Here is a 25726-nt window from a genome sequence, read left to right on the forward strand (position 1 = left end):
ACAGAGAGGTTCAGTCACTAGCCCAAGGTCACACAGCTAATACGTGGTGGAGTTGAGATTTGAACTGAGGTCATCCTGATCCCAGACTGCCCTGTTTTCTTGACCTTACCATGAAAGTTGTTGCCTAGAACCATGCTATGAATAAGGAAGCAGTTTAAGAGATGCTAATGTCCTTCTTTCTCCACACCCACCCAGTAGGTGCCTCTGATCCCCTCTGAGCAGCACAGTCCTGCTTTAGGCTGAACATTTCAGCATTCCAACTAGAGTTGCCAGGTTTGGTTTTTTGTTTTTTGGTTTTTTTGAGTTGCCAGTTTTAGCAAATAAAAATAAGGCTGCCCAGTTAAATTTGAATTTCAGATAAACAACAAGTCATTTGTTAGGGTAGGTATATCTCGTGCAATATTTTGTTGGCATTCCCAACAGAAACCTAGCCTTCCTTCCATCCCCACCCCTACTCCACCCCCCACCGGATCTTAGCAACTGAGTCAGGGGCTCCAGGTGGAATGCCGGGTGGGGATGTTGAATGGAGCAGGCTAATAAAAGACAAAGGACAGAGAAGGAATCTTGGATGAATTGGGTGCTGAGTGCCCCATAAAGTAACAAGAGAGTGCCCCATAAAGTAACAAGGATGCTCTTTGAAGGATTGAGATGTAGGTTTCTCCAATTTGACTCTTTCTCCAAACTTGTAGACTCCCTTAAAACCATGCTTTTCAGACTGGAAAAGATACCTAAAAGATTCCAGAAAGGTATGCCAGTGAGTCCTGGATGCCACAGGTTAAAGGCAAAACATCCCCCTCCTTGACTAACATTTTCACTTGAGGATGTGCTAAGAAAACCATTATTAGGTATTAAAGCAAATAGGCATCTGATTGAGTAGGATGCAAAGGGCCAGGAATATTTTAAGATAAAACCTCCGATTTAAAAGAAAGTTCAGGATGGTAGGCTAAAGTGTTTGCCCCAGACTCTCAGGGAAGGGAGGCGCGATCACCCTCCTCTCCTTTGGGGGGGGGGGTTTCCTTGGTGGCGGGGCGCGGGCGGGGGGGGGTGTTCTCCATGGAAACGGGCGAAAATTGCTGCCGGCGTCCGGGAGCTGGGAGCAACGCACCCAGGCCTGCGCGGAGAGAGGGAGAAAGTGAAGCTGGGAGTTGCCACTCCCAGGGACTTGCTGGAATGCGGTTGGAGGGGGTGGGGGTGGGGGGGGCGAGCTGAGAGCGCGCTTGCTCCCAATCACAGGAGGAGGAGGAGGAGGAGGAGGAGGGCTGCCTTGAGGAAGTACAAGAATGAAGTTGTGGAGCTGAGATTCCCCTCCGTCGTGCCCACGAAGCCGAGACGAGCCCCTGAGGCCGCCGACCGCTCCAGCGCCTGGTGCCCTTTCCGGCGCTAGTGCCCGGCCCCCTTGCCTCGCCCGCCCGGCGCCCTCCCCGCCCGGTCCAGCCGGAGCCATGGGGCCGGAGCCGCAGTGAGCACCATGGAGCTGGCGGCCTGGTGCCGCTGGGGGCTCCTCCTCGCCCTCCTGCCCCCCGGAGCCGCGGGCACCCAAGGTGGGTCTGGGGTGGGGAGGGTAGGGCGCGGCGACAGGACCCTGCCGCCTGGGACCCCCGCCGATGTCCCCGGAGACGCGCGGTTAGCGGGGGGCATTGGAGCTCCCTGATCCTAGGTTTCAGATGGTCGGGGCGCTCGAAGCCGCGGGCCCTCGGCTCGGAGGGGCCAGAGAAGGTGGGGTAAGGGGGCGATTATGCCGGAGCGGCTCTAGATGGGACCGGCGCTTTGCAGGCTCCGCGAACTTGTCATAAAAGTTCTCTGAAGTTACTCAGAAAGTTTTCCTCAAAGGGTGAATTGCATGGTGTGTGTGTGTGTGTTTTCCCCTTTCTTGAGCCCCTCAAGCGCCTCTCTCAAAGCCTTTCCAGTTGGCAACCTCCGCCTCCAGACTGGACTGGGCTGGATTCCTGGGGGTCCCTTCTGCCCGGCCCCCTCCCCGCCCCCTTTCGGCCAAGTGGGTTGAGTTACTCCGGCTTCGGGCAGGATCGGGGTGCGGAAGGGGGAGGTGGGGAAAGCAACCTGTCCAGTCGGAGCCAGGGAGCCCGAGGGTGGCCAGTCCGACGGCAGCGTTGCCTCACCGGAGCCGGGGGTGGGGGAAGGGGGAGAAGTTTGTTTTGAACAAGTTTCCTTAGGGCCGACTTAGGGACTGTGTGCTTTGTCACTGGGAAAGCGTGGGCCACGGAGGGGAGCGTGTGTTTTCTGGTCTGGGGCATTAAAGTGGGAGGATTCTGAGGGAGGGACTCCTGGGCAGTGGGAGGGAGAGGGGCTAGCTAAGGAACCCGGAGAGACGCAGGTGTGCTGGGCGCCAGGCTCCTCTCCTTTTCCTTTATGCTGTATGTGGGGAAGGGGGTCGGGGTACTGTGTGTCTTCCCCATCTGTCCATCTAGATGCGTAATGATTAAAGCTAACACGTATGGGAAATGCGCCCTGTGCCCGGTGCTGTGCGTGTTTGCCTGGGTTCCCCCCTTTCATCCTCAGAACAACCCTATAAGAGAAGTCCTACCAATGTTCCCATTTTCCAGGCAAAGACCTGGGCTTCAAAAGGTGAAGTGGCAGCAAGTAATTGGTGGGTCCTGGATTGGACTCCAGCTTCCCCACCAGCTCAGCAGTAAAGAATCTACCTGCCAATGCAGGAGATGCAGGTTCGATCCCTGGGTCAGGAAGATGGGCAACCCACTCCAGTATTCTTGCCTGGAAAATCCATGGACAGAGGAGCCTGGTGGGCTACAGTCCATAGGGTCGCAAAAGAGTCTGACATGACTTAGTGACTGACTAAACAACAGATCAGATCGGACCTAGGCAGTTCGACCCCCACCAGCCACACCTTGGAAAGCACTGTACTCATCTACCTTGAGCACTGGGGGACACTGGGCCCTGCATCGCCTGGTTGTGGGGAAGCCAGAATGAGAATGTTCTCGGAGTGGTGGCTGGTCTCCACGGGTCAGGGACTCTGGAGACGGGGTGGTGTTGGCCTGTTTGTGTGTGCCCGAGGGCCCCTCTGTCAGAGCTTTGCTGTGTTATCTGGGGGGCTACTGTGTCAGGGTGTTCTTGGGTTGTGTGGTCTATGTGTTCATGTGTCTGGGCTTTGCGTGGCCTCCCCGCGGTCACCCTGCTGAACTCTGCCCTCTCAAGGAACTCCCTCTAGAGCTGCTGTAAACAGCGGGAGGTGGCCCCACGCCACCTTCTCTCTGAGCAAGGAGCTTCCCCGTCCCTTCCCTGTTTCCCAGGCGGGCTTTCGGCTGAGAAGAATGAGGCAAGGCTGGGCTGCCAGGGCGAACCGCTGCCCTCCTCACCTGGCCCGGGGGGGTGAGCAGGTGGAGCGCAGCTAGGCTGCTGCAGTATTGGGTACTGGGGGCTCCTCAAGGCTTCCTCACGCCTCGGCCCACAGTGCTGGGTGCTGTGAGAGGCATGTTGTGCAGGGGAATGGCTAAAATGGCAGAGACCCACCCAGCTGCCTCTAGCACTCCCAGTATATGCCAGGGCTGAGGGGGGAAAGGGAGATGGGGAGAAAGCCCAGCGGTTTGGGATTTTCTTTTCTAACAGTCAAGGTTTTGTAGAGTGCAGCAAACACATCTTGGACAGACCATAGTTTAGTTCCTGAAGGATTCTCCCCACAGCCTCCTTCCTTCTTTTTGCTATACTTAGGGAAAGTAACCTCATCCTACTATTCAATAAAAAATAATAATTGAAAGCTAGGCTCAAATGCCAAAAGAGAAAATACATTGTATTACAAAGTCAAATACAAAGAGCTTTTCATTTTCTCTTGGTTTGGAATTACCCAGACTCCTGCTTTATGGACTTAACTTTTAGAAAAGTACGGCATGCTTCCTATTTGCCAAGTTCTCATCCACTACAGTTTCGTTGCTTCTCTGCAATAATCCTGTGACGTAGGCGCACAGATGAGAAACTTCTCTGAAGTTCAGAGAAACAAAGTGACTTAGCCAAGGTTTCCTAGCAACCCAATAACGTCCAGGGCATTTTTGGACTCTGATGAGGAGTCATAAGAGTTGATCAGAGGGGCTTCTCTGGTATTTCAGTGGTTAAGAATCTGCCTTCTAATGCTGGGAACACAGCTTAGATCTCTGGTTGGGGAACTAAGATTCCCACATGTCTCGGGGCAACTAGTGAGCCCAAGAGCCCCTGCATTCTGGAGCCCGAGCATGCCACAACTAGAGAAAAGCCCGCACACCACAAGGAAAGATCCCGCATGCTGCAACTTAAGACCAGACAGAGCCAAAAAAAAAAAAAAATTGTTGATCAAAGTGTTACGCAAAGCCTCAGGGGCAGTCAGGTGGCCAGACTAGGGCAGAGGTGCTGTTTTGTTATTGTGGTGAAAATAAGGGTGAGCTGCGCCCCCAGCCCCAGTTTCCCTCTTGGCTTTGGAGTTCTTCCTTCCATGTCCAGTCCATGTCTGCCTTCCTCTTGTGCCCTCTAGGCAGGGGATGGAAGGCAGGAGTGGGGCAGAGGCCAGTGGGACCAACAGGGCTGCAGGCGAGGGAGGAACCAGTGTGGGGCTGGCGCTGGGGCTGGTATAGGGCCAGGCTGGGTGTTCCTGCCCCTGGTGCTAGCATGATCTGCAAAGAGATCCCCCTGTCTGTACTGTGGGACAGTACACCACTGACACTCCGTGGGACACTCCACGCTGACACCTCCATCTTTCAGTCGGCCACCTTTCCTCCCCACCCCTGGGATGGGAGATGCGGTAGGGAGAGGGGTGTGTGCTCTCTTAAGGAGTGGGAGAATTATTATAGCCAATGGTTGCGTTGCCCCAGCTCTGTTGACAAAGGCTTGTCATGTTTGCACACTGTCTCTTGATTCATTATCTCATTTAACTCTCATGTAATTTCTCTGTAGAGAGTAAGAGTTGTTATTGTTTATTATCCGCGCCTTACAGCCAGTCAGGTCACTGAGCGCCTGCTATGTCACAGGTACTGCTAGGCATACAGGTGAATCTGATTTGACCTCTGCCCTGGAAATCCAGGGACTTGATCAGGGTTACACTGTGAGCAGACCCTCCAGGGTTCTGGCCTAATGAGCTGAGCCCAGGCCCCGGTCTGATCCACCAGGAGCATGTGCTAGGTGAACCTTGGTGTCACTGGAATGGGCTCTGGCCCTGTGGGTCTGAGGCAGGTGAGCTTTGGGGACGCAGGCAGTGTTCATGGAAAAAAGGAAGTGTTGGCTTTTGTGCTGGTGACCAAGAGAGGCAGGTGAGGCTGAAGGCTGGTGAAAAGAAGAGAACCCACTTGAGAGCTCCCTAGAGCTGGGACCTGACCACTGACATTCAGTTAGAGAAACATGGGGACTGTGACCAGCCTCTGGGCAGAGGGCTGGACACAGTGACCTCAGCTGGTCCCTTTTGGTTTGGAGACTCTTTTTTTTTTAAACTAATTAATTAATTTTTGGCTGTGCTGGGTCTTAGTTGTTGCGTGCAGGCTTTCTCTAGTTGCGGCCAGCAGTGGGCTACTCTCTAGTTGCAGAGCTCAGGCTTCTCATTGCAGTAGCATCTCTTGTTGCGGAGCATGGGCTCTAGAGTACATGGACTTCAGTAGCTGTGGCTCACAGGCTCTAGAGTATGGACTCAGTAGTTGTGGCACACAAGCTTAGTTGCCCCGTGGCATGTGGGATCTTCCTGAAGCAGGGATTGAACCTGTGTCCCCTGCATTGACAGGTGGATTCTTAACCACCAGGCCACCAGGAAAGTGCTGGTTTGGAGACTCTTACTTGGAGTTCATTCATTCTTTCATCCCACAAACACTTATCCAGGGCTCATGGTGTCCTTGACTCTGGTCTGGTCCTGCCTCACGCTGCCTTTGCTCCAGAGATCTGGCTCCTGAAGGGCAGGTGCTCTGGAGACAAAACTCTCCTGTGTGGGACAGGACCTCCTACTCTGGAGGAAATCACTGAGGGAGAGTGGATATGGGGACCACGGTGAGGACTGGGGAGAGGGAGATGAGTGAGAAGATGGGGGTGTGGAAGTCCTTTTTGGTTTCATGTCAGGTTAGGTGTTATTAGTCCCCAGGCCTTGAGGGAGTAGGTCTCAGAGTCCCAACTTTACCACTTGTTGCAAACAATTAGTCTTTATTTTTTGGCCGCATGTAGGATCTTCATTCCCCAACCAGGGATCGAACCCGCACCCCCTGTATTGGAAGCTCAGTCTTATCACTGGACCTCCAGGGAAGTTCCCACAAGCACTTAGTCTTAATCAGACTCTAAATGGCCACAAACAAACCCGAGGGGCGGGGCTCCCTCTCTTTCTGGTCCTCCCGCCCAGCTCAGGCCTGGAGCCTGTTGTAATCAGTGGCATCAACAGAGCTGGTGTGTATTTACCTTTGCACAGGGTGTGGGGTGGGGCGTGTGTGCAGTTAGGCCTAGTGGAAGGAATGTGGGATCTAAAGTCGGGCAGACTCCAATTCAAATCGTGCCTCTGTTGCTCACAGCTTTATGATCTTGGAAGCATAATTCCTGGCAGCCTCAGTTTCCTTCTTTGCAAAATCAGGGTTGTGGATCCCAGCCTCTGGGGGCTGAGGCTCCACCCAGAGTGCCTGCCCGGCACAGAGGAGATGCTCAGTTGACCCTGTTGCCCCCAGGGTTCCTGTTGTTGTTTTCCTATTGCCCGGCTACCGCAGCTGGTGTGTCCCTTCCAGGCGGCAGAGGCCGCAGGGGGTGGAGACGGCCCCTGCCCCGGCTCTGCTGGTCCCGGTCCCCGGCCTGGGCTAGGGCCTCGGGGTCCAGACCTGGAGACAGCTGTGCCTACAAAGCAGCTGAAGCTGCCGAGGCCGGGGGAGGTCCTGGCAGCGGGCGTTATTTTGGGCCTGGCCTGCCACCCCCGGATCCTGTTTCTCTTGGGAGTCTGGGGGGAGGGACCCTTGGGTTCTATTTCTGGGCCCTCCCCTTCCTTGCTCTTTGCTTCCTTCCCCTCCCCTGGCCAGAGGGGTGGGAAGAGAGACCACTCTGGGTGTCCCTGGGAGGCTGCCCGCTTGTGGCTCTTGACCCAGGCCAGACCCCTGGGGCTTGTTCCCCCAGCCTTTCCTCCGATTTCTGGGGGCAGAGGGTGTCTCTTATTACCTCTCAGGATTTGACCTTAGGCTCCAAGTTGCGGGGAGAGCAGAAGCCCTGGTGTCAGACCCCACAGTCAGCCATTGTGCTGTCCCCCTGAATCTGCACGTAGTCCATGGGAGGTGGAGTGGGGACCAACAGGAATTCCAGACAGCTCAGGCACCTGTGGATCTGTGGATCTGGGGGTGCCCTCCACCCACCTCCCCCGGCACACCCTCCTGGGCAAGACGCGCCAGGTGATTCATCTTCTCACCAGAGCAGAAAAACGAGTTCCACTGGGCCCTTTAATCTCCCCCCTGCTGGTAGGCATGGTGCCAGCTGCTGCCAGAGCGCCCCCTTACCAGGGGTAGTTCACCATTTCTAGTGTCCCTGGACTTAGTGGGTACTTCTGGTCTCAGGGACACTGGACTGGGATCCAGGTGGGCTGCGGAGCAGTTCATCTTGATGCCACTTGGCTGGGGGTTGACAGTGGGCAGGTACACAGGGCTGACGTAGTGCCCTTGTGGCAGTTGTTTCGTGGCACAGATTCTGCCAGCTGGTTCTGGAGTCTTGCCCTGAAGAGGTGGCAAGGGTGAGGTACCAGCAGAGGAGGCTTTGGAGCAGGCAGCACTCTGGCTCAGCGTCTGCAGCTTGGGTCCAGATGCCCAGAGTTGGGATCTGATGCTCCTTTTCTCTGCCTGGGGAAATCCCAGAAGTCCCTGCAGTGACCAGGCCCCTGGTGGTCCCCAGGCCCCAGCTATGACTCGAGCTGACCCTCCTTCCCCACTTTCTGGGTGGCATTGCGGGGGTGGGTATGCCTTGCCAGGAGGTTGGCATGTGGGTGGCATTGTTTGCTCGGGAAAGGGGCAGGGGGTATCCAGAGGATTCATGATTCATCATCGCCTCTCTTGGGGGATTTTTATCCATTGGCCCTGAGTCGTGCCTTTGGGACAAAAGAAGGCTTTCTTTGCCAGCCAACACCCTGGATTGAATGGGCAAGCTCCCTAAGGCTGGCCCAGTGGGACCCCCTCTGGATGCTCAGGATGGGCCAAGTTGGCGGGGGGGAACCTCTGCCCTGATTTCCCCCCTTTTCCCAAATTTGCACACTTTCTTTTGCTGTTGAACGTGGCCGGTTGGAGAAGTTCGCTGCGCAGGCCCTTTGACCCGTCTTCTCCTCTGTCCCGCCAGTGTGCACCGGCACAGACATGAAGCTGCGGCTGCCGGCCAGCCCCGAGACCCACCTGGACATGCTCCGCCACCTCTACCAAGGCTGTCAGGTGGTGCAGGGTAACCTGGAGCTCACCTATCTGCCTGCTCATGCCAGCCTCTCCTTTCTGCAGGTGAGGCCCATGGGCAAGACCCAGCCAGGCCCTGCTTCCGGCAGGGCTGAGCCCTCTGCCTGCAGATGGGTGGTAGAAGAAGGTTCCCCACCTTCCGTTTTCTCTTTCACTGTGGCTCCTGAACCGGGAAGTCATTTCTGATGTCTCACCCCATCCGTCCTACACTAAGACCAGTGGATTCCCTGTCTACAGTGTGGCTGACTGTGGACATCTCTGGGTGGAATGCATCTATTCCTGGGCTATTTATTTTGCTCTCTCACCAGCATGCTCACCTTCCCTTGTCCAACTGTCCCAGCCACTGTCCCCCTCCTACCTGGAGTAATGAAAGGCCTGGCAAGTTCTGAGTCCAGTTCTGCCGCTGACAAGCCCTGTGAATGTGGTCCAGCCCCTGGTTTCACTGGATCTCAGTTTCCCTGTCTGTATATTGGGAGCCACGAGTTCTCTGGTGGCTCAGCTGGTAAAGAATCCGCCTGCAATACAGGAAACCCGGATTCAATCTCTGGGTCAGAAAGATCCCCTCGAGAAGGAACTGGCTACCCACTCCGGTATTCCTGCCTGTGGAATCCCATGGACAGAGGAGCCTGGTGGGCTACAGTCCACGGGGTCGCAAAGAACTGGACACGACTGAGTGACCAACACTACATTGGGAGCCATAGGCATACCTGGACTCCTCCTGGAGTCCTCCTGGGGAGCCCATTTAGAATATCGTGTGGGAAATATATGTGAAAGGGTCAGGAACAGGAGAGAGAGTGGAAGCCAGCCTCTGGGTTGTGTCCCAGAGCGGGGCCAGGTGTGCGACGCTTAGTCCGTTGAATCCCAGACATCATCTCGTCCAGGCCTTTCCTTTACAGATGGAGGAGCTGAGGTGTAGAGAGGGTGGGGTGCCTGCTCATAATTTACAGAGTGCTGCCCCCACCCCCTCATTTTCTTTCTTGATCATACTAGAATCTGGTCCTAGAACCTGGTTCGGGGAGGTGGTGGGCAGACTGCTTGGCAGCTGGGCCCTTTCCCAAGATCCCCAAGCACAGGGGACCTTGAGAGGAGGTCTTGGGGGTTGGGTGGTAGTGGTCCAGGGCCTGATCTGCCTCAGCCGTCTCTTCCTCTGTCCCCTCCCAGGAGATCCAGGAAGTGCAGGGCTATGTGCTCATTGCTCACAATCGAGTGAGTCAGGTCCCACTGCAGAGACTGCGAATCGTGCGAGGCACCCAGCTCTTTGAGGAACACTACGCCCTGGCCGTCCTGGACAATGGAGACTTTCTGGAAAGTGCTGCCCCTGCTGCAGGCATGGCCCCAGGAGGGCTGCAGGAGCTGCAGCTGCGAAGCCTCACAGGTGGCCATCTTTATCATTGAAACTTTCTGCTGATTACTGAGAGCTGGCCAGGGGTCCCTACAAGCCAAAGGGAGACTTTGTGTGAATCATAACTGTGGTCTCTTCCGGATGGATGCAGGTGGAGCTAGGAAAGGCACCCTTGCGAAGATTCAAAAAGATTTCCCCTCTTCCTAGGAAGTCACAGCTTGCACCAGCTCACATAGTTTGATGATTAGGATGCAGGCTGGATTTTTGCCCACTTCTTGGCTGAGTGCACATGTACAGTAAACAACCTGTATAACTGTACGTGGCAGCCCTGAAGCAGACAGTGTTTCAGACTTCAGTGCCCGGTGCTTTGCATGCATAATCCCATCAGCCCTGCCATAATCCTGCAAAGGAAACATCAATGTTCTCATTTTACAAATGAGAAAACAGGTTTACAGAGGATAAGTCACACAGCTAGTTAGTGGTGTTGAGGCTGGGTTTCACACTCTTTTAACTGCTAAGCCACTGCACACAGTAGAGGTGGAGGAGAGCAGGCAGTGACTCTGGATCTTTGTTTGTGGGTGGTATTGACAAGGCTCAAAGATGCTGAAGGGGTGTTCTCTGCTCCCGGAGGAACCCGGGGTGTGTTTCAGTGGCCTGCTCCACTTTTAGAAGGCAGGCAGGCCCCAGGGGAGATAAGAAGATGCCAGATGGGGGAAGAAGCCCCTGATTATTGCCCACCCCACAGAGATCCTCAAGGGAGGGGTCTTGATCCAGCGGAACCCCCAGCTCTGCCACCAGGACACGATTTTGTGGGAGGACATCTTCCACAAGAATAACCAGCTGCCCCTCAAGCAGATAGACACCAACCGCTCACGGGCCTGTAAGCCTCGCTCCCCCCACCGCCTGCAGCCACCGCCCTTTCTCACGCAGCCCAGAGACCCCAAACTCCTGGCTTACTCCTTGTCCCCCTCTGCTGCTGCACTAACAGCACCCATTTCCCCTTTCTCTGCGTCTCTTCATCTCTGTGGTTCTCTGTCCTGTTCTTCTCTGCTTCTAGATCATGCCTCTGGCTTTGAAGTCCTCTTTTCCTGCCTGGGTGTCTCCCCCGCTGCATTTCACGTCCTGGTCTCGGTCTTTCTCACCGCCTCTCTGTTTCTGCCTCCAGGCGCACCCTGTTCTCCAGCTTGTAAAGCTCCCAAATGCTGGGGAGAAAGTCCTGAGGACTGTCAGAGCTGTGAGTTACAGGGCGGCCCAGGGTCTGGAGGGCGGGGGCTGGGTGACATGGGAGCCAGCCCTCGGCCTCGTCCCTGGGGCAGGAAGTCTCCCCAGAAGGTGATGCTGGTGATGCTGGTGCCTAGAGTGCCGCCCAGCCCTCATCCCGCCTCCCCTTGACAGTGACGCGGACCGTCTGTGCCAGCGGCTGTGCCCGCTGTAAGGGCCCGCAGCCCACGGACTGCTGCCACGAGCAGTGTGCTGCCGGCTGTACTGGCCCCAAGCACTCCGACTGCCTGGTATGTGCCCCCTGGGCCCCAGCCCCCAAGCTGCAAGGGGAGGGGCATCCCGCCCGGTGTTGTCCTATGGCCCCTGGCACACCAGGGCCAAACAGCCCCGTGCCCACCCACTGTCTGTCCCCCAGGCCTGCCTCCACTTCAACCATAGCGGCATCTGCGAGCTGCACTGCCCAGCTCTGGTCACCTACAACACGGACACCTTCGAGTCCATGCCCAACCCCGAGGGGCGCTATACCTTTGGTGCCAGCTGTGTGACCGCCTGTCCTTGTAAGTGCCGGGGAGAAACACAGCCTGAGTGATTTTGCTGGGGAGTTTGGTTTATATAAATGGGAGCATGTTGTGAGTATTGTCTGCCGCTGGCTTTGGAGAGCTGGTCATGGCAGCTGGGTCAAGCTGCCTGGTTCTTTAAACAGAAGCGGAGCAGGTGGCGGCAAATAGTAGCAGCTAAGAGCCCATGCTCAGGAGGCTTGCATTCAAGACCTGGCTCTGTCACTTACTAGTCATGTGAGCTTCTTGCTGCATCTCGGTTTCCTCATCTGTTAAATGGGGCCAAAAACAGTCAAAGTTTAAATGAGTTAATATTTGTGAAGCTCTTAAAACTGTGCCCAGCCGATACTCAGCACCCCTAAATGTTAACTTTTTTTCTATGGTCAGATGGATCTGAGTTTGATTTATTAGTTCCCCTGTTTACTGATAAGCATTCAGAGACTGACCTTGAGTGTGGGGACTTCTTTCTTCTCGTGGGAGACAGCAGTGGGCCCTTGGATGCTGGTCATACCTTCCCCATGGTGGGCTCGAGTACAGAGTGTAGGACCAGGCCATTTGGGTTCACGTCCTGGCTCCTCCACTTTCTAGCCCAGCGACCTTGAGTAATTTACAGAAAACTCTGTGCTTTGATTTCCCTTTTGGCAAAATGGTAGTCTAACTGCCTATTACCACATAGGGCTTTCGTGAGGAAAGGACGAGTGTCCAGGACTCAGATGTGTTGTAAGGGCATTTCAGTCTCAGTTGATACCATTCTTACTGTGCTACCTGGGCATGGTGGGCGTGGGGGTGAAAGGCCAGGAAACATGGACACACGATCTTGACCTCCTCAGACAACTACCTGTCTACGGACGTGGGATCCTGCACCCTGGTTTGTCCCCTGAACAACCAAGAGGTGACAGCTGAGGACGGAACCCAGAGGTGTGAGAAATGCAGCAAGCCCTGTGCCCCAGGTACACATTGGTCGCCCCCCCAGAGCAGCCGGCCTGGCCTAGCCCACTGCACCACCCTTCCTCAGACCCTCCTGGGACCCAATCCTTTCCTCCCACTGACTCTGCCCCTGGCCCTTCCCCTGAGCTTCCCACAAGTTCCCCTGTGTCTCCTGTCAATGTGGGGAGGGGGCATGTGGCCCCAGGAGGGGACTGTGGACAGGATCCAGGAGGCTGAGTTCCTGGTGCTCCATGTGGAGGCTGAATGCCCCTGCCCCCTCCCCACAGCGTGCTATGGTCTGGGCATGGAACACCTGCGGGAGGTGAGGGCGGTCACCAGTGCCAACATCCAGGAGTTTGCCGGCTGCAAGAAGATTTTTGGGAGCCTGGCATTTCTGCCAGAGAGCTTTGCAGGGTAAGGATACTCGAAGTCAAGGTTGGACACAGCCTGAGACAGCATCAGGGCAGCCACTGAATCCTGAGGCCCCAGAAGTGGCAGCATTTCTAGGGGGTGGTGGGAGACAGAAGTGGGAGACCCAGGATACAAAGGAAGCAGGTGGAAGACCAGCTTGGCCAGGGGTGGGGGCAGGGGAAGTTTTTTCTCTTTATTTTTGGTTTTTGTTTGTTTGTTGTTTTTGGTCACACCATGTGACTGGCTGGATCTTAGTTCCCGGACCAGGGATTGAATCTGGGCCCTAGGCAATGAAAGGGAGGAGTCCTAACCACTGGACCACCAGGGAATTCCTGGAATTTTTCTCATAAATGACATGTTATCTATAAACATGCACTTACTTGTATGGAGGTCACGCCATCCAGATAAAGTAAAATTCTCTTTGAGTTCATAGTAGCTTTATTCATAATGGCCGCAAACTGAAAATAATGCAAATGTCTATCAATAGCTGGACTTCCCTGGTGGCTCAGTAGTAAAGAATCAACCTGCCAATGCAGGAGACTTGAGTTTGATCCCTGGGTTGGAAAGATCCCCTGGAGGAGGAAATGGCAACGCACTCCAGTATTCTTGCCTGGGAAATCCCATGGACAGAGGAGCCTAGAGGGCTACAGTTCACGGTGTAGCAGAAGAGTTGGACACAACTTAGTGACTAAACAACATCAGTAGCTGAATGAATAAATGCAGCTTACCCTTGGACCTCATGGGTTTGAACTGCTTGTGTGTGTGCTAAGTCACTTCAGTCATGTCTGACTCTTTGAGACACTATGGACTATAGCCTGCCAGGCTCCTCTGTCCATTAGATTCTCCAGGCAAGAATACTGGAGTGGGTTGCCATGCCCTCCTCCAGGGGATCTTCCCAACCCTGGGATCAAACCCATGTATCTTATGCCTCCTGTATTGGCAGATGGGTTCTTTACCACTAGCACCACCTGGGAAGGCCTTTGAACTGCTCGGGTCCATTTAAATGTGAACTTTTCCCAATAAATCCATACTGCAGTACTGCACAATCTGGGGTTGCTTGAATCTGAAACTGTGGATGCAGGGGGCTGACTATATAGTTATCCCGGGGTTTTCGACCTCATAGAGGGGTTTGGTGCCCCTAACCCAGGCATTGTTCAAGGGTTAACTATAAAAAATGGTATATTCATACAGTGAAATTCTCAGCAATAAAAGAAACAGCCTATGTATACACAGAACAACATTATGTTGGGACTTCCCTGGTGGTCCAGTGGTTAAGACTTCGCTTTCCAATGCAGGGGGTGCGGGTTCCATCTCTGGGGAGCTAAGATTCCCCCATGACTTTTGGCCAAAAAAATGGAACATAAACAACAATAAACACTATTGTAACAAATTCAAAAAAGACTTTAAAAATGGTCCACATCAAAAAATCTTAAAAATATTATGCAAAGTGAGATAACCCTATATGCAAAACAGACAAAGAGACACAGAAATACAGAACAGACTTTTGAACTCTGTGGGAGAATGTGAGGGTGGGATATTTCAAAAGAACAGCATGTATACTATCTATGGTGAAACAGATCACCAGCCCAGGTGGGATGCATGAGACAAGTGCTCGGGCCTGGTGCACTGGGAAGACTCAGAGGAATCGGGTGGAGAGGGAGGTGGGAGGGGGGATTGGGATGGGGAATACGTGTAAATCTATGGCTGATTCATATCAATGTATGACAAAACCCACTGAAATGTTGTGAAGTAATTAGCCTCCAACTAATAAAAAAGAAAAAGAAAAAAAAAATATTATGCAAAGTGAAATAAGTCAGATGAGAGGTCCACACGGTGTGATTGTCTTTGTTCCAGCATAGGCAAAACCACTGTGTGGTAACACAAATCAGAACAGTGATTGTGCCAGGGTGAGGGCCTGGAAAGGAACAAAAAGGAAATTTCTAGGGTGATGGACATGTTCTATATACCACTGGTGGAGGTGGATATGTGAGTGGATGCATTTGACAAAACTCATCAAACTGCACACTAAAAATCTGTGTGGTTTCTTGTATGTGAATTATACTTCAGTAAAAATATGTATTACAAAAAGGAGAAGATTCACTTCCTTCACCTCTACTCCCCTTTCCAGAGGAGACCACTGGTAACAGTTTGTGTGTATTCTTCTAGACCATTCATACATATATAGACATACATGCACAGAGAAATGTAGTTCTAATAATTTGGGGGGGGGGGGAAGGTTGATTTAAAATGTGAGCCTGCTGTGAATATTGTCTGCCCCTGGCTTTGGAGAGCTGGTTATGACAGTTCATGTTCAGCTGCCTTGTTCTTTTAACAGCAGTGAAGCAGGTGGCAGCAAACAGTAGCAGCTAAGAGCCCAGGCTGCCTGGGTTTGAGACCTGGGTTCTACCATTTATTAGTCATGTGGCCTTCTTGCTGTGTCTCAGCTTCCTCATCTGTTAAATGGGGGCAGAAATAGTCCTGCCCTCATAAGGTTGTTATAAAGTTTAAATGAGTTAATATTTGTGTAAAGCTCTTATAACTGTGCCCAGGAAATACTATTTGTTTGGCCAAAAGGTTCATTCAGGTTTTTCCAAAACCCAAACAAACTTGTTGGCCAATCCAATACATTCTCCTAAATGTTAGTTTTTCATCTATAGTCTAAATAGATCAGGGTTACATTTAACAGCTCCTCATTTACTGATGGAATATTTAGGTATTTAAAATATTAAAAAATTTTTAATTTACTGAGGTTTTTTATTTTCCCTCTAGCAAACAGTTGTCTCTTGTACATGCCTCTGGAAACAGGGGCCAGTGTCTCTCTAGGGCATATTCCTAGAAGTAAGAATTTCTAGATCAAAGGATATAAGTATTGTTTTGATAGATCCTGCCAAACTAGGGCCTGTGCTTTGAAGCTCAGGATGATGGGCAAAGGGTTTAAGTGGAGGGGACTTGGGGGAGGATGACAGGGCCAGCTTGTGGAGCAGGTTGTACCCACCCCCTTCCTGTCCCTGCTGACTCCTCCCCTAATCCTTCTTCTAGGGACCCAGACTCTAACATCCCCCCGCTGCAGGCTGAGCAGCTCCAAGTATTTGAGTCTCTGGAGGAGATCACAGGTGGGCCCTGTCTCTCTGAAGCCTGCTCCCATGGGGCTGGGGGTTCTCATCCTGGCCCCACACCCTAGCCTCCCCCTGTGCCTGCAGGTTACCTGTACATCTCAGCGTGGCCAGACAGCTTGCCTGACCTCAGCGTCTTCCAGAACCTGCGAGTAATCCGGGGACGAGTTCTGCATGAGTGAGCACCAGGGGAGGGGGTCCCTGCCGAGAGAGGAGCTGCCCAGGGAGGCCCGGGAGAAGTTTTGGGTGTATGTATAGTGGGGAGAAGGGGGTTCCTGTTCTCCGGCGACTCCAGCAGCGACCTTTCCATGGGAGTTTGCAGCGTGTGCTGGGGACAGGAGGAAGGCGAGGGCAGTCCTGGCTGATGGGGGAGGGTCAGCGGTGCCCTGCCCCCCTGCATTTGAGCACCATTCCCTCTCCCACAGTGGTGCCTACTCGCTGACCCTGCAAGGGCTGGGCATCAGCTGGCTGGGGCTGCGCTCTCTGCGGGAACTGGGCAGCGGGCTGGCCCTCATCCACCGCAACGCCCGCCTCTGCTTCGTACACACGGTGCCGTGGGACCAGCTCTTCCAGAATCCCCACCAGGCTTTGCTCCACAGTGCAAACAGGCCAGAGGATGAGTGCGGTAAGACAGAGAGCCAGTGCTGCATGCTCCCCGTCTGCCAGCGCGCGGGCGTGCCCAGGGGCCTCTGGCGGCAGCAATCTGGGACTTCCTTGTGCATGTGCCTGTCCCAGGTGCCCCATCGCTGACCCAGCGGCTGGCCTGGCCTCTTGGCGTGGCTTCTAGCTGGGTCCGGCCACGCTGCCTTGGCATCCCTCCCTTCCCTTTCCTCTGTTCCTGGAACCTCAGAACTTTCTCCCTGCTGTGCTCGGCAGCTATCCCGCCTCTCTAGCCCAGAGCCGCGCCCACAAACTCCCTCCCCGCCCCGCCCCCCACCAGCCTCCATGGGACCTGGAACCTCCCATAAGAGTCCCCTCTGACCCCTTCCTCCTCACTGCAGTGGGCGAGGGCCTGGCCTGCTACCCACTGTGCGCCCAAGGGCACTGCTGGGGTCCCGGGCCCACCCAGTGCGTCAACTGCAGCCAGTTCCTTCGGGGCCAGGAATGCGTGGAGGAATGCCGAGTACTGCAGGGGTACGCCGGGTGGAGGAGGGGGTGGCCAGGAGGTGGGGGGAGGTGCACAGGGGCTCCTTCCAGACCCCTTCACTGGCTGTCCTCCCCTCAGGCTCCCCCGGGAGTACGTGAAGGACAGGTACTGTCTGCCCTGCCACCCCGAGTGTCATCCCCAGAATGGCTCAGTGACCTGCTTTGGCTCGGTGAGGTGCTCGTGGGCTCAGAGCTAAGTGGTGGGAAGCAGGGCAGGGTTGGGGAGGGGGGAGCTGCCAGGGACCTGGCCAAGTCCAGTAAAATATCCCTGGGGAGGGCTCCAAGCCTAGGCCTGAACAATAGGAGAGTGGAAGGAGGCTGGGATGCTGGGAATGGCAAGAACTGTGGACCCTGAGACCCTTCCGACCATGCAGAAGGCCCAGGGAAGCCTGTGCGCTTGGCTGTGGCAGTGCCAAGGTGGTTAGACCTGGGCGCTCAGGCATCAGATTACCTGGATTCAAATCCAGGTGTCACTTCCAACCTCAGTTGGCTCATTCATGAAATCAGTGTTATGCTAGTAGCCACCCCATTGGGATACAGTACGAATTAACTTAAAATAGGGTTTGGCACTGTGCCTGAGCACCGGGGAGCTGGGTGCAGAACAGGGGCAGCAGACATAGCAGGTCTGGGGCTTCCCAGAAGCAAGGTGAAAAGTGCTGCCACATGGCCATGGGAAGCACCAAGGGGACCCAGGGGCCTAATCTTGCTGCACCAGGGGTATCGGTGCCAACCCCCCACAAACCCTTTCTTCCCTCCCAGGAGGCTGACCAATGTGTGGCATGTGCCCACTACAAGGATCCTCCCTTCTGCGTGGCTCGCTGCCCCAGTGGTGTGAAGCCTGACCTCTCCTTCATGCCCATCTGGAAGTTTCCAGATGAGGAGGGCATATGCCAGCCGTGCCCCATCAACTGCACCCACTCGTGAGTCTGAGGGCCTTCCACATATAAAGAAGGGCTTGTTCCAGGAGTCTCTCTGAGGCTCTTATTGTAAAAGTGAGACATCTCTGCCTTTGCTTACCCCAAGGCCCTTAACTTTTTTATCTTTTTTTTCCTGATCACAAAAGTAACACGTATTGTTAAAAACTTTTTAATTAAAGCATGAAGGATAAATTAATAGTATTACCAGTTCTATTCCACTGTTAATAACTTGCCATATTTTCCCTCCAGTTTATATGTGCACATGCTAACATATGTATTATTATATAATATATAAAATATGTTTACATATTATTTTTATTCTCCAATTCTTACCTGTGCACGTTCTAGTCTATATTTCTTTTTACAAAAATAGGAACATAGACCATACCTATTGTTTGCAAATTGCTTTTTCTCACGCAACACTGCAGTTTTTCTTGCAATGCTTTTTCATGTCCTAATACAGTGATCCGCCCTGTTCTTTTTATTTTTTTACTTCGTTGTTCTTGATAACACGTGGAGCACGTGCATACATTCTTGTAAGACACATTTTCAGCAGAATCAAAGTAAACAGTGTAAAGCAGAAGTGCCCTTTCTCCCACTGCCCCACCCACCCAGTCCCTCCCCTCCCTGGGGAGAACTACCAGGTTACTGTGGTATGTGCATTCATCCAGGCTTTTCTCCACATATTTACATAAATGCATTTTATGTTTATGTTAGGTTGAGTCATATAAGATTGCTGTTTTTGGAAGTCAAAAATGATCAAGAAACAACAGTTTCATCTAGCTCATCTATTTCTCAGCAATTTCATTTGACTCATATACACTTTGCTCTCCCAAACCTTCCCCCCTTTATGTATCTTGGAGGTCCTTCCTTGTGAATGCATATCAATCTACCTCCTTTTTTTTAAACTATTCAATCTGCAGAATGGATGTAGTTATTTAGTTGTGTCCCTGCCTGAGAGTACTGACTGAAGTTGTTTCCTTTTTTTGCTTTTTGGCAGTTTATTGCACTTGAGCTCCATGTACAAGTGAGCATCTTGTACATGCCCCCCTAATGTACAGGTGTTGGCATTTTTAGGGTTTATCCCCAGAGGTGGAACTTCTGGGAGGACAGCAGTAGTTTGCCCGACCACAGAAGTAGTTTACACTGGCATCCTCTACAGAGGAGATGGCCAAGCTCTTAGACTCGATGCTCCTTTGGGTGCCCCCACTTCCTACCCACCACAGGGAGGTGCAAAGGATATGGGTTTGCAGACTGGAGAACTCCCTCGTGGGGTGGTAGAAAGAGCCCTGGTGACCTTGAACCCAGTTTCTGCCTTTGTCAAGTGGGGATCATAACCCAGTCACGCCCACCTCCTGGGATCCTGTGAGGCTGGAGTGAGTTCAGGAGGTGGTTCCCAGCCTTGTTGACAGGACTCTCTCTCTCTCCTACAGCTGTGTGGACTTGGATGACAGGGGCTGCCCCACCGAGCAGAGAGCCAGGTCAGCCTGGTCCCCAGAATGCATCCCACATTGCCCTCAGCCCCTACTGACCCCTGGGTGGTCACTGCTGCTGGGTGCCACGTCCTGACATGACATGTGTCCTCCCCAGTCCACTCTTCCACTGTGGATACTCCTTTCGATTAGCTTCAACTAGAGGATGGAGGGGCTTCCCAGGTGGTGCAGTGGTCAAGAATTGGATGCTAGTGCAGGAGACACGAGAGACCGGGTTCAATCCCTGGGTCCGGAACATGTCCTAGAGTAAGAAATGGCAACCTACTCCAGTATTCTTGCCTGGGAAATCCCATGGACAGAGAAACCTGGCTGGCTACAATCAACGGGGTTGCAAAGAGTTGGACCCGACTGAGTGACTGAGCACATATGTGCACACACACATGCAGTGGATGGAAGGCCTGCTCAGCTTGCTTGGGGGTCAGGGAATAGGAAGATACCCAGCACCTCCCCACCTTGTATAGCTAGGGGTCTCATAAGGGACACAGGCAGCCTTCAACTCCCTGGGACTCGAGGCACGTTGAGAAGAGAGCATAGCTGCAGCACTGAGGGAGGGACAGTGAATACTTCCCTGGGGTCAGTGGGAGGCCTCAGGCACATGAGCTAGGTTTTGAAAGAGGGGCGGGAATGTCACTTGTGTTAGGAGGAAAGCAACCAGGCAGCATGGTGAGGGGTGTCCAGAAAGTCTAGGATGTGTTTGCTGGAGATTCTGCTGTGGTGGGTAACTGACTAAGCACAGAGGAAGGAGTAGGGGGTGAAGTCTGAGTCAGGTCAGGGCCGGATCTGGAAGGCATAGGCTCTCCCCTACCATGAGGCCACAGGCCCTGTGATGTCCATCACAGCCATCATTGGACTTGATTTCTAGGCAGAGGGGTGTTTTGGGAAGGGTTTTAGGGAGAAAAAGGTCAGAGTGTGTCCTAAGTAAGCATTTGTCTATGAAATAAGGGTCCATTAGAGGTCTGTGATAAGCCAGCCCTTGGCTAAGTAAGGGAGGGGAACAAGGATGACAAGGATGTAGGGGCAGTGCCCAGGAGATCCTTCTATCCCAGGATAAGCAGAGTCTTGAAAGATGACTTCATGCAGAAATGGTGGTCCAGGCAGAAGTATTATAACAAAGGCTGGGAGTTGTGGAAATCGTGACCTATGGGTGAAAATTTTGGCTAGAACATCAGAATCACTGTGTGCACATTCCTGGGCCCCACCTCATACCACAGTCAAAATCTCTGGAGGGTGGGGCTCCATACTCTCACAGGTTGACCAGCTCCCTGGTGAGTTTTGTCAGAAGTTTGAGAATCCTGGTCTAGAGCCATGGGCAAGACAACTTGGAGATGTAGGTGTAGAGGGTTTTGAATCCTAGCAAGGAGTCTGGACTTTATTCCCCAGACGGTAAGGAGCCAAGGTAGGTTTTAGAGTAGGTCAGACAGGATGAGAGCCTGTGGGTCACCCTTCTGAATTCCCTTTGCAAATGCCAGTGACAGTCAGCCCCCTCTCCCTCCTCCCCCTCCACCGCGCCCCGCCGTGGGACCCCTTCATCTCCCCTGCCCCAGACTGGTCCCCAATCCATGCTCCTGGCTCCTGCCCCCAGCCCTGTGACATCCATCATTGCCGCTGTGGTGGGCGTTCTGCTGGTTGTCCTTGTGGGGCTGGTGTGCGGCATTCTCATCAAGCGAAGGCGGCAGAAGATCCGGAAGTACACGATGCGGAGGCTGCTGCAGGAGACTGAGGTGAGGCGGCCGGAGGGCCTCTCCCGCTGCCTGGGGTTTGAGGCCCAACCCGCGGCATTCACCCACTACCCCCTCACCCCAGCTGGTGGAGCCCCTGACGCCCAGCGGAGCGATGCCCAATCAGGCTCAGATGCGGATCTTAAAAGAGACAGAGCTGAGGAAAGTGAAGGTGCTAGGATCTGGAGCTTTTGGCACCGTCTACAAGGTCAGGGGTGGGGCCAAAGTCCCCGGGTGGGCGGTCTTAGAGGATGCTCCAGGGTGTGGCCGAGGGTGTGTTGGGACCACAGCCAGGGGCCGGGGATGGTGCAGTTGAGTAGGGCAGTTAAGGATAAGGGATTGGGAGTGGCCAGTGGGTCTAAATGGTGAAGTTGTTGCTAAATAATGGGGTTGGCCCAAGGGTGGGGGAGGGAATTGGGAGCACAAGTAGTGACCCCAAGTAGGAAGACTGCAGGTTGGATCTGGCAGGCCCTTTTCCTGCTCACATCCTCCTCTCTGCACAGGGCATCTGGATCCCCGATGGGGAAAATGTGAAAATCCCCGTGGCCATCAAGGTGTTGAGGGAAAACACATCTCCCAAAGCCAACAAGGAAATCTTGGACGTAAGCCCTTCCACCCTCTCCAGCTGGGGGCATGGGGGAACCCCGGGCTGCAGGTCTGGGCTCTCTCTCTCTTCACTGGGGTTTTGGGGGACACTCTGTGATTCCCCCAAATCTCTACTCTTACCCTCCCTCATCTGTGGGCCATGGTTCTGGTTTGTGATGAATGGGATTGGATTGGGTAAGGGTCCCATTATCTTGGCTCAGCCCTTGGGAGGGGTGTGTGGTGGTTGGGGGTTAGTGGTTTCCCATACCCTCTCAGTGTGTACCCTTGTTTCCAGGAAGCATATGTGATGGCTGGTGTAGGCTCCCCATATGTGTCCCGCCTCCTGGGCATCTGCCTGACATCCACAGTGCAGCTGGTGACACAGCTTATGCCCTATGGCTGCCTCCTAGACCACGTTCGAGAACACCGTGGGCGCCTGGGCTCCCAGGACCTGCTCAACTGGTGTGTGCAGATTGCCAAGGTATGCACTTTGGGGGCCAGAGCTCTGCAGGTGCCCTTGGGGAGCAAGCCTCTAGATAGGGAGGTTTCCTGGGAGAGTTTTGGCAGAGCGAGGTCCACACTAACGCCTCTAACCCCAGGGGATGAGCTACTTGGAGGATGTGCGGCTTGTGCACAGGGACTTGGCTGCCCGGAATGTGCTGGTCAAGAGTCCCAACCACGTGAAGATTACAGACTTTGGGCTAGCTCGGCTGCTGGACATTGACGAGACGGAGTACCACGCGGATGGGGGCAAGGTTAGAGGAGGGAACAGAGCAAAACCAGGCGGGGTGGCGTCTGGCCCCTGGGAGGACTCAGACCTGGTTGGAGGACTTCCTTCTCTGTTCTACCAGGTGCCCATCAAGTGGATGGCATTGGAGTCCATTCTCCGCCGGCGGTTCACCCACCAGAGTGACGTGTGGAGCTATGGTGTGTGATGGGGTGGGTAGGGAGGGTGGACAAGGAGCCATGGCCCTGGGGAGAATGTGGGTGGAAGGATAGGGCGAATTAATGGACACCTTTAGTATGAATGTGGGAAGGAAGGAAGTGGCTGCCAGTGCCTCAGTCTCCCAGAGTCTGTGCACTTCCCAGGGACTGGGGAAAGACCAAGTTATCTCCTGCCTTTTGGCATTGCATCTTTCCTCCTTCCCCCATGGTGCCAGGCTCTTGGGCAGAGCCTCTGAGGCTCTCTACACTAAAGCTGCCTCTGGTCCTCCCACCGCTTTACCTCATCTCTGCCCCAGGTGTGACTGTGTGGGAGCTGATGACTTTTGGAGCCAAGCCTTATGATGGGATCCCAGCCCGGGAGATTCCTGACCTGCTGGAGAAGGGAGAACGGCTGCCCCAGCCCCCCATCTGCACCATTGATGTCTACATGATCATGGTCAAATGTGCGTTCTTGAGCTGTGTTGGCTGCTTGGAGGAGGGGTGGGTGGTCCTGGGTGGATGGGCCTACAAGGGGAATGGGAGGGGGCCAAGAGCATGGTGGTATGGTTAACGGAGTCTCAGAAGGCTCTCCCTGCCCTTTTACAGTACCAGTCCAGAGGAGCTAGCAAGGGCCAGCTAGGAAAAAAGACTGATGCAAAATAAAAAGGGGAAACTATAGATTCTCTATCATCAGAGGGCTTTGGGCTCTAGTGTTGTCTAGACTAGGGGTGGGGGTGAGGGGCGCTGGATGCAGGCTGCAGCCAGAACTGAGATGCCAGGCTCTTGCCCATCCCCAGGTTGGATGATTGACTCTGAATGTCGGCCGAGGTTCCGGGAGTTAGTGGCCGAATTCTCCCGCATGGCCAGGGACCCCCAGCGCTTTGTGGTCATCCAGGTACTGAACCTTTCACCCCATCCCTGCCTATGGCTAAGGGCACTCTCCCTTAGAAGGGAAGAAAGGGAGAATGATTCCTGGGTCCCAGGCCTCCAAACTCCTGCCTGACTCGTCAGATTTGTAGCCTTCCCTGAGCCACCCTCAGGAGGCTGCATACTGGGCTGGGGAGAGGCTGCCACACTGTCTCCCTCCTCCCCAGAATGAAGACTTGGGCCCTGCTAGCCCCCTGGATAGCACCTTCTACCGCTCGCTGCTGGAGGATGATGACATGGGCGACCTGGTGGATGCGGAGGAGTACCTGGTACCCCAGCAGGGCTTCTTCTGCCCAGACCCTGCCCCGGGTGCTGGAGGCACGGCCCATCACAGGCACCGCAGCACATCCACCAGGGTCAGTGCCCCCATCACATGGTGGTGGGTGTGGTTGGTTACCTCCCCTGACTCCAGTGGACTAGGATCCCTTCCTCCAATGTCCCCCAGCCATTACCTCTCATGGAGGAGGTCCCATTTTCCCTAAGAAGGATTGCTACTGCTTTCCAACTGTGATCCCATTCTTTCTACCATGTCTCTGTTATACATCAGAGATGATTTATCTCCTGGGACCCTGTCATCTCCCATGGAGCCTCCATCTCAGATCCATGAATCACCTCCATTTTGACCTTCTCTTGTCCTCAGAGTGGCGGTGGTGAGCTGACACTAGGGCTGGAGCCCTCCGAGGAGGAGCCCCCCAGATCTCCGCTGGCACCTTCCGAAGGGGCAGGCTCTGATGTGTTTGATGGCGACTTGGGAATGGGGGCGGCCAAGGGGCTGCAGACCCTCCCCCAACATGACTCCAGCCCTCTACAGCGGTACAGTGAGGACCCCACAGTACCCCTTTCTCCCGAGGCTGATGGCTACGTTGCTCCCTTGACCTGCAGCCCCCAGCCCGGTATGAAATCCAGCTCAAGCTGAGAGATTGGGAGGTGGGGGGTGGGGGTGTTCTGCCCGGGGCTTGCCGCAGGGCAGTTGTAGCAGCTGGGACACACAGGTTCCACCCCCCTCACAAGACTCCTTCTCTTTCCTTTCAGAATATGTGAACCAGCCAGAGGTTCGCCCACAGCCCCCGTCACCCCTAGAGGGTCCTCTGCCGCCTCCTCGACCTGCCGGCTCCACTCTGGAAAGGCCCAAGACTCTCTCCCCTGGGAAGAATGGGGTTGTCAAAGACGTTTTTGCCTTTGGGGCTGCCGTGGAGAACCCCGAGTACTTGGCACCCCGGGGCAGGGCTGCCCCTCAGTCCCACCCTTCTCCAGCCTTCAGCCCAGCCTTTGACAACCTCTATTATTGGGACCAGGACCCATCAGACCGAAGCACTCCACCCAGCACCTTTGAAGGGACCCCTACAGCAGAGAACCCTGAGTACCTGGGCCTGGACATGCCAGTATGAGCCAAAAGGCCAGGGCCACTGAGGCCCTGCTGAACCCTCAGGGCGTGCGGAAGGCCTGACTTCTGGCCCACATCAGCACTAGGCAGGGAGCAGGCCCTTGGGTCATGTCCAGGGGAGCCTGCCATGCCAGGAATCTCCTTTCCTACTTCAACTCCTAGGTGGCTGAGAGCGGCCCACCCTGACTTCTTCCCGATCCTTGGCACTGAACGACTTAGGGAGGCTGGGCCAAGTGTGAAGAAGGCCCCAAGGGGGTGTCTAGGAACTACAGCAACCCATTCAGAGACTGTCCCCGAGACCCAGCTCTGTCCCTGGGAAGAAGCGAGCAGCAGCGGCACCCAGACCCAGTCCTTGTACAGACTACTTTTTTGGTTTTGTTTTTACTTATGTTTTTTTGTTTATTTGTTTTTTTAAAAATGAAATAAGGACTCGGTGGAGAGTGGGTATTGGGGGGAGGGGCAGTCCCTGGGGTTGAGGGAGGGATGTCCTCCACACTCACTTTCTCCATCTGCAAATATATTTTGGAAAACAGCTGGACACCAGCCTATGTCTAGGGGTGGCTTGGAGCCGTCCCTTTACTGCTCACCTCCTAACTTACATTCAGTTCATCTTTCCTGGAGGGACTGGCTAGGAATCTTCAGAAAGCTTGAATTAGGAGCCTTCTTCCAGTTTTCTGGCTCTTGGGTTGGGG

At 54.2% G+C, this 25726-nt stretch overlaps 1 protein-coding gene across 1 annotated transcript; it reads left to right on the plus strand.

The window, feature by feature from the left end:
* Positions 1-1212: 1212 nt before the first annotated feature.
* Positions 1213-25566, plus strand: ERBB2 (erb-b2 receptor tyrosine kinase 2). The gene is made up of 27 exons (XM_043904425.1): positions 1213-1541; positions 8263-8414; positions 9531-9744; positions 10457-10591; positions 10877-10945; positions 11107-11222; positions 11348-11489; positions 12320-12439; positions 12704-12830; positions 15867-15940; positions 16028-16118; positions 16366-16565; positions 16942-17074; positions 17166-17256; positions 17846-18006; positions 19437-19484; positions 21079-21217; positions 21300-21422; positions 21718-21816; positions 22095-22280; positions 22399-22554; positions 22651-22726; positions 23041-23187; positions 23521-23618; positions 23818-24006; positions 24291-24543; positions 24683-25566. Exons 1-27 carry the CDS (start codon positions 1469-1471, stop codon positions 25036-25038), a joined length of 3768 nt encoding a protein of 1255 aa, XP_043760360.1. The 5' UTR covers positions 1213-1468; the 3' UTR covers positions 25039-25566.
* Positions 25567-25726: the final 160 nt, after the last annotated feature.

The sequence above is a fragment of the Cervus elaphus genome, chromosome 5 (assembly GCF_910594005.1).
Source record: "Cervus elaphus chromosome 5, mCerEla1.1, whole genome shotgun sequence".
Classification (NCBI taxonomy): domain Eukaryota; kingdom Metazoa; phylum Chordata; class Mammalia; order Artiodactyla; family Cervidae; genus Cervus; species Cervus elaphus.